This window comes from Idiotropiscis lumnitzeri, chromosome 22, assembly GCF_059441095.1.
Source record: "Idiotropiscis lumnitzeri isolate Australia: NSW breed Sydney's pygmy pipehorse chromosome 22, RoL_Ilum_1.0, whole genome shotgun sequence".
Classification (NCBI taxonomy): domain Eukaryota; kingdom Metazoa; phylum Chordata; class Actinopteri; order Syngnathiformes; family Syngnathidae; genus Idiotropiscis; species Idiotropiscis lumnitzeri.
Genome location: NC_142412.1, coordinates 5720004 through 5727762, shown reverse-complemented (window position 1 = coordinate 5727762; position 7759 = coordinate 5720004). Strand labels below are relative to the sequence as shown.

The 7759-nt window shown below is 43.6% G+C and overlaps 1 protein-coding gene across 3 annotated transcripts in view; it reads right to left on the bottom strand.

Annotated features, from left to right (window-relative positions):
- Nucleotides 1-817: 817 nt before the first annotated feature.
- LOC148316170 (uncharacterized) overlaps nt 818-7759 on the bottom strand; it is a 67421-nt gene continuing 60479 nt past the window's right edge. For all 3 annotated transcript variants that reach the window (XR_015840292.1, XR_015840288.1, XM_088287004.1), the window contains 2 exons: nt 1875-1915; nt 818-1740 (listed from right to left, as the gene is read on the bottom strand). Coding sequence is in view for 1 of the 3 variants with exons in the window: in XM_088287004.1 (XP_088143130.1) it covers nt 1719-1740; nt 1875-1915 (63 nt within the window). In the remaining 2 variants the exon portion in view is untranslated. The remainder of the gene's footprint in view (nt 1741-1874; nt 1916-7759) is intronic.

The following is a 7759-nucleotide window of genomic DNA, read 5'->3' as shown; positions in this document are numbered from 1 at the left end:
TCAAACAATAATCTATGTTTCTAGAAAGAGTGATGGCGCCTTCCCAGTTAGGGTGAAGGCCGTCCATCCTCAGCAGGTCGGGTCGGCCCCAGAAAGAAGGCCAGTTATCTATAAACTGCAGTCCGTGCTCACTACAAAAACTAGCCAGCCACTTATTTAGCGAGAATAATCTACTAAACCTCTCATCATTGCCTCTCGCAGGCAAGGGGCCAGAGACAATTACTCGATGCCGACTCATCTTTCTGGCGAGATCACAAGTCCTTGCTATGTTTTTCTTTGTGATCTCTGATTGCTTCATCCTAGTGTCATTGGAGCCAACGTGTATCACTATATCTGAATAGCTAGCGTTGTTTGCACAGCGCTGGTGTATAGGTGTCTTGCGCGCTAGCTCCATAAGATTAGCTTCTATGTCGGGTGCTCTGGCCCCAGGAATACACATTACTGTGGCTGGATTTTCAAGCTTAATGTTGCGGGTAATGGAGTCACCTATCACTAAGGTGCGGGAGCCATGAGACCGAGGTGGAATGGAACTGCTATGTGTCTTAACAGGCTCACCGCGATTAGCAAGCCGTTTACGGCCAATGCTAAACAGACTAGCAGGTTGGCTACAACCCGTGCTAACAGTCGTGTCCGCCACGTTTACGCTTACCACATTACTCTGCTCTAGCTGGCGGACACGTCCCTCTAGCAGGGAGAGTCTTTCCATGAGAAAGGTGCAAGTGTTGCATGTGGTGGTGCACGAAACCATAGTTGCGTTTACTCGCCCGGTGGATAAAAGCGGAGGAAAAGATGTCGCGCCGAAAGTGACGTCCTGATGCCTTGTTTTAACTCAAATGGACTTAAACCCATCCATCCATCCATCCGTTATCTGTACCGCTTCTCCTCACTAGGGTCGCGGGGGGTGTTGGAGCCGATCCCAGCTGTCTTCGGCAGTGCTTCTCAAATAGTGGGTTGGTCCCCCCTTGGACGGGGGGGGGGGGGGGGGGGGGGCGATGCTGAGGGGGGCTCGGGTGAACCTGGGAAATATTCTTTTTTTTCCCGCTGCACTACAATCAATGTGCTAACATGGACTCTGAAATACCCCCAAAGGCGGTGTGTTGATACGGCCCATCATCACAATTCAAAAAAGCCAGAGGAATTGTTGTAAAAAGCCCCCGAAAACATAAGAAAAAAAAAAGGTTTAAGATAATATGCTGCTGCAGAGACGCCCGACATCCAGGATGCCTGAAATAGCATCAAGAATGCATTGGCAAAGTCCATCTGTCAAAGCAGCCATGTGCTTGTGCCACCGACTCCCCATGTCTAGTATTAAAAGTTAGTTCAAAATGCAGCCCGGCCCACGGCAACAACACCATCGTCAAGTTTGCTGACGACACGACAGTGGTCGGTCTGATCTCGGAAGGTTACGAGACAGCCTACAGAGAGGAGGTAAAGAGACTGACAACTTGGTGCAAGGACAACAGACTGCACCTTAACTCTGCTAAAACAAAGGAGATTGTCGTCGACTTCAGGAGGAACAAGACGCTGCCGCCCCCCCTCTGCATCGAAGGCGTGTGTGTGGAGAGGGTCCACACGTTCAAGTTCCTGGGAGTACAGATCTCCGATGACCTTTCTTGGAGTCACAACACCACAGCAGTGGTAAAGAAGGTCCGCCAACGTCTGCACTTCCTGAGAGTCCTCAGGAAATTCAACCTGGACAGGAAGCTGCTGCTGGCCTTCTACCACTCGTCCATCGAGAGCCTGCTGACGTATTTGTGAAGATGCAATTTCCAGATGTACGGCTCGTACAGCGAGACATGTAAAACATACTTACTATCAAAAAAAAAAAATCCACAATGAATGTGATTATTAATAGTTGTTTTGTCTCTACGTACCCTGCGATTGACTGGCGACCAGTCCACCCGCATCGTCGCACCTTCAAAAAAAAAAAAAACGTGTGTGTGTGAATATATATATACATAACAGCTAAACCAAACGTTTCAAATGTAAATTTCCACCTTTATATAGTCACTACCTCCCCGTGTCGGGAGTGGGTAATTTGCGCGCCTGCTGCCTTCCTTGGATGTGGTAGCCGTTTCTCAGGCTCCCTTGTCTCTGTTCATGGTTTTTATGCCTCGCTTGCAGATCTCAATGGCCTCGCCTTTGTACGCCTTCGCATGCACTCACGTAAAAAAAAAAAGGACGCCGAGCGGCACGACGGGGCGCTGGAGCGGTTAGACGGCCTCTTGACTGTGTTTCCTTTGTTCTTGCTTGGTACTTTCAATGGGCTCTTTTTTTATTCCACTTGGCGGCACTGTGTGTATAACAAAATAATAACATTACTGTCATGTATGACCAGTGTGGTGAATGGGGAATCCTCCAGAGTTTCAGGTTTGTTTGGAATTGACCAGCCAAGAGCCAAACCTCGCTGGACTTCAGCCGAGGGACCCTAAGCCAAAGTTGTAGCCGGCCCTCGGGCACGGAGCTCCGGGGGAATTTTCTGAACCTGGACAGGAAGCCGTGTATTTTCTACTTTGCAGCACATGATGAAAATGATGATATCATCAGGACAGGTGTCATATTACCGCTCATGTACAACCACCCCCACCCTGCCCCGCCCCCTTGGCATTCAGTGATGCCAAACGCTTTTTTAGCTGGTGCCACCTTTGAATCTGTCTCTTTGTACATGATTTCTATTTATTTAATGCAGAATTATATGGATCGTATCGAGCATGGAAAGGCAAAACAAACAAAAAATCACAGGCTTTTATTTTACAGCAGTATATTTGTTTATTCACAGAAGGATTATTGGCTGGTCCATGTGTTTTTACGTTTTAGTGTCATCCCGCCTCAGACAGAGCCCATTGAAAGTACCAAGCAAGAACAAATCAAACACATTCAAGAAAGCATTACCAGGTGCGGCAGAAACTTTTTGAAGGACCGAATCCAAAAGCATACATTGCTGATGCATTTTGTCCATTGCGGCGAAGGAAAGGGGAGATCTATGCTGGCATCTGGTAATGCTCTCTTGACTGTGTTTGCTTTCTTCTTGCTTGGTACTTTCAATGAGCTCTGTCTGAAAGAATTATTGTACGCCAAGCCTTAGATCAGCCAGTGGGAGTGTTTAAATCACAACAGCTGGAGCTTCACGCCGGCCGTCTAACCGCTCCAGCGCCCCTACAATGCCCCCGAATATTTTTACATCTGTGATGGGGAAGCCAGGTTAAAGTGTTAATTTTATAATTATGTAATTAGCTGCAGGTTAGTCTAGCTGCATGAGATTGGGGAAGTCTGCAAAAGCTGGAGACAGTTCAGAGAAAGTTTTTTAGTTTGAATTTATGGACAGTCGTTTAATTCGAATGAGAACAGGGGCACCGGTGTGACGCGCCAATGTGACATTAATGCACTAAGTTTCTCTAGGTGTTGTTTGAAGGAGAGAGTCCTGTCTAGTAAATTTTCAAGTTTTACCCCAAGAGTTCAGCCCGCATATCAGTGAGAGCAGTCCATAAAGCCATTTACTAAATATTGTAAAAATTGAACCACTCAACACCAATGGCAGAGGTACATAGTAGTCAGGAGGAGCACTGGCCAGGGGGCATGTATAAATTTTTTTTTATATATATATATATATGCACACACACATATATATATATATATGAGGTGCACTTCAAACTCCAAATCAGCGGGAGATGTGTTGTGACTCAAGTCTTTGATTTAGTATTTCTTTTTATTAAATTTTGTTTTTAAAATCATCCAGTATTTATCATTATTATGTAGATTTTTTGCAAATAAGATTTTATATATATATATATATATATATATATATATATATATATATATATATATATATATATATATATATACATATATATATTCAGTATTATTTTCCATTGCACTAACACGGCCTCCCACCCTAAAAAGAAACAGTCTAAATCCAGTTATAAAATGAATTTCACTCTCTCTCTCCCCGTATATATATATATATATATATATATATATATATATAAATATATATATATATATATATATATGCTCGCGCTGTACACATTTGCTATGAGAGGCATTATCTCATAAGGGAAATATTGCCCGCCTACTGCGAACCGGTGCTCACCGACTTGTACCTCAGGTCATTATTTTCTGCAAGAAACCGGTCGGTTTTAAAAAAAATGATGATACAGCCACCATCATTATTACAATGTATAACGGATTTGTTGCCAATCGAGGGATAACCACTCCCATCTCCACCAGAGGTCAAGGTCGAGTCAAAGGGTGAGGATCATCATGGTTGAGAGCAATTGGAACATGGTTGCAGACACAGGGAGTCCAATATCATCGCTCACCTCAACGGACCACGCCTAAAGAAACGTGGGTTTGCGTGTGTGCCAGATCCAAACCTTCAATTTTCTTTTACAATGCGGTGACAAAAACGTCATGTTCATCAGCAAAAGCAATGCAGAAATTGTGGCTCGCCATTGTTGACCGTGTGATTAAAAATGGCCAGGTAATTGATATCATGTCCGGCCGCTCAATTCCCTTCGGAGTTCCCCTGCTAAGCTGATTAACTTTGAGTTTTTAAACTACGTTATTTGACTCCACACTTTTGGTCAAATGGTCAACATGGAAAAGCGATAACAAAGCTGGACACGGCGCAATATCCCAAGAAGCCCTCAGCTGAAAACCTGCATCCTGAAAATTTGTCAACCATGCTTCTACAACCGTCCCGCCTTCTGGTTCTCTGGAGCTGTGGATTAGCAGAACGCAGCAGCCTGCCAATGTGTGCGCATATTTGACACTGTCTGGGGGCAATGTTTTTGTAATGAAGTGAACCACAAAATATCACGGGGGAAGCCTCTACTATGCTCCGTTTGTTCTCTCTCTCACTCGGGGGGCTTCAGTGGGCAAATGAGTTTAATATGCAGTATATATATATATATATATATATATATATATATATATATGTATATATATATATATATATATATACACATATATGTATATATGTTTGTTACTAAAAGAGAATCGTCCGTCCGCGGCTCAACATAAGGTGCACCGTAGTGATGGGTAGATGAGGCATCCTGTATTGTTTCGACACAGTGACACAATGTGTTGACACTGTGTTGCTGAATACTGACACTCGCAAATTCTGTCTGTCAGCAAGAGTTGTTGGCTGGAAACTCCCTCGTTAATATTGAAGACTTTAAGAAACGCTATGACTCACGCTTCATCCTTTATCATCGGCTGCTTCGAGGATTGTATTAAAATGTCACGTTGCGGCTGACTCGTTTCCTACTCCCTATTCACTATGTCGGAATTTTTATATACTGTAGTGGACTCTATAGGTCACGCATCAGTCAGATGAATACGTTTTCAGCGAGTGGCCTTTCTGTAATGGCTGGTGACCACATTCAAAAATACTTGGCTGAACATAATGACCAAAACTTTAACATTATATTGGGCCTCACTGAAGTACTGAACATAAAATATTTGCTATGAATTATGAATTGATGACAAGCGGTAAACAATGTGAAATACATTACAATACAATACAATTAAACTTTATTCACATTTAGCGCTTTGTTACACCTGGAGCTGTTGTGAAATGCAAGTCGAACGTATAATGATTGACGACATTCCGTATCGAGAGAAGTGTTCATTTACTGTACTTCATTGAGAGCTCATCTGATTGCTTGCGTCACGTTGCAACACCACATGAAACTCGTAACTATTCATAGATTAAATTGCGCTTCCACTATACTGCAAAACCACTGGCACGAGGTCATCACTGGACTTTGTCACTGGCCTGCCCGTTTCCCGCGGGCAAACCGGTCCCGCAAGCCCAATTCGGCCGAGCCAGGATGGCAGAGCGGTCTAAGGAAATAATAACATTAAGATGTCTGCGCGCAGGAAAGCCTGGGGTCTTCTATTTTTACAGTATAGAAAGAAACAAGGGGCAAGCTCAAAACATCTCTGACATTCTCACTGCATAGTCAGCTTTGAACGCCTTAGACAGCTCTGCCATGTATTGTTAGGGACTTCCCTAATAAAATAGAGGGCTCAGCGGAGTGTGCTCCAGAACGAAGTTGGACGCGCTGTTTTTATACCTGTCAACCTCGGACAGTGACTCCCCTTAGGTGGGACATATTTTCAGGCTTGTCACAAACTGCTAGGGCAACGTTGCTTCCACCAATGATTTTGGTTTTAATCCAGCGCCCCGTCGTGCCGCTCGGCGAAACTACAATGCCCCCGAATATTTTTTATACCCGCGAAGCACTGAGCCAAAGCACCATCTGCTCCAACTAAAATTTAGAAAACCTCGATGCCAAAGGTCGGCCAAGGGTTTCAAATAATTCGAAATTGTCATTCTTCGGTTATTTTTGTTAAGCTTTGAGTAGGACACAGGGTCCTTCACCTGACTACAGATGATCTTCTGGGGACTTTATTTGGTTTTAATCACTTTTGGCCCCCTCGCTTGCTAACTCTTGTAAAACTTTGGCCATTTGCCACTCTGGTAAAAAAATTATTGATTCACCCACTGGTTGACCTCTGACCCTTTGGTGAATGTCGTTAAACTGTAAACCTGCCAGGCAATCTGACTGAAAATTTACAGCTTTTTTGTCCAGCCAATCACAGGACACGTGACAAGCAAGAACAAAGCAAACACATTCAAGAGAGCATTACCAGGTGCCAGGATGGCGGAGCGGTCTAAGGCGTTGCGTTCAAATTGCAGTCTCCCCAGGAGGCGTGGGTTCGAATCCCACCTCAGACAGAGCCCATTGAAAGTACCAAGCAATTGACGCACAACTTGTTTTCAAGTAAACGTTGCAAGATGGCCCGGTTGTTGTAAACGTATACTTTCCATTATATTTTATGGACAAATTGGATTTTAAGTCTAACTATCTTAATATTACATCCGTCGATAAATTAGGAGAAAAACACAAAGCGCTGGCGGATAGCAGTACCTATTAAGCGCCCTCGTACAAACAACAGAAACCTGGGGTGTCACTGGGGCCTGTAAATAGGACTGCATCCTTTCAATAATTCCGGTATGGGTCAAGGCACAAAAAGGAACCAAGACAGTGGCGACTTACTGTCCGGTTTAAAAATGCCCTGACGCCTTTTTTAGACTGAAATAACTTACTAAAGTTTTCGTTTTGTGCCATTCAGAATGGGAGAGGGAGCCAGGAGGCGAAACAGCCGTCTTGCCAGTTCAATCCCGCACACCCTCTGACTCTCATTTTTTTTATTTACTTTGTATTCTTAGTTGCTCTTTCAGCAAGCAAAAATTTATAATTTATCCGACGACGCAATTATTTGATAGAATTTTCAGGAAGATTCCTGTGCACCGCCAAGCGGCCCCTAAGTTTAACCGAATGGAAGCTCCGGGGGCAAGGTCTATAAAAGTTAGATAACGATCGTTCAGGTGTGTTGCAGCAGGGAAAGATTTGAATCTGCTCGTTTGTGAATTTCAAGCTTTTAAGAAAAACACCATTGGCGATGTGTATGGCTCCGTGCCAGCCTGGAAGGGGGATTTAAAATATTTAAATGATGAAGGAACATATGCAAACATCATTGTTCGGGGTCATCTGGCACATACACACGCGCACACAATCTGCTACGCTTTCTATATTTAAAAGAAATCATCTTGTAACTGCAACTTCAAAACCTCGGGCAAGCACTGTTCTAATTAAACACAGAGTGACACATTTTAGTAAGATGTGACACAGCTGGGCACTTGAACCTTTTAAAAAAAAAAAATAAATAAAATATTTTTTGATATAAC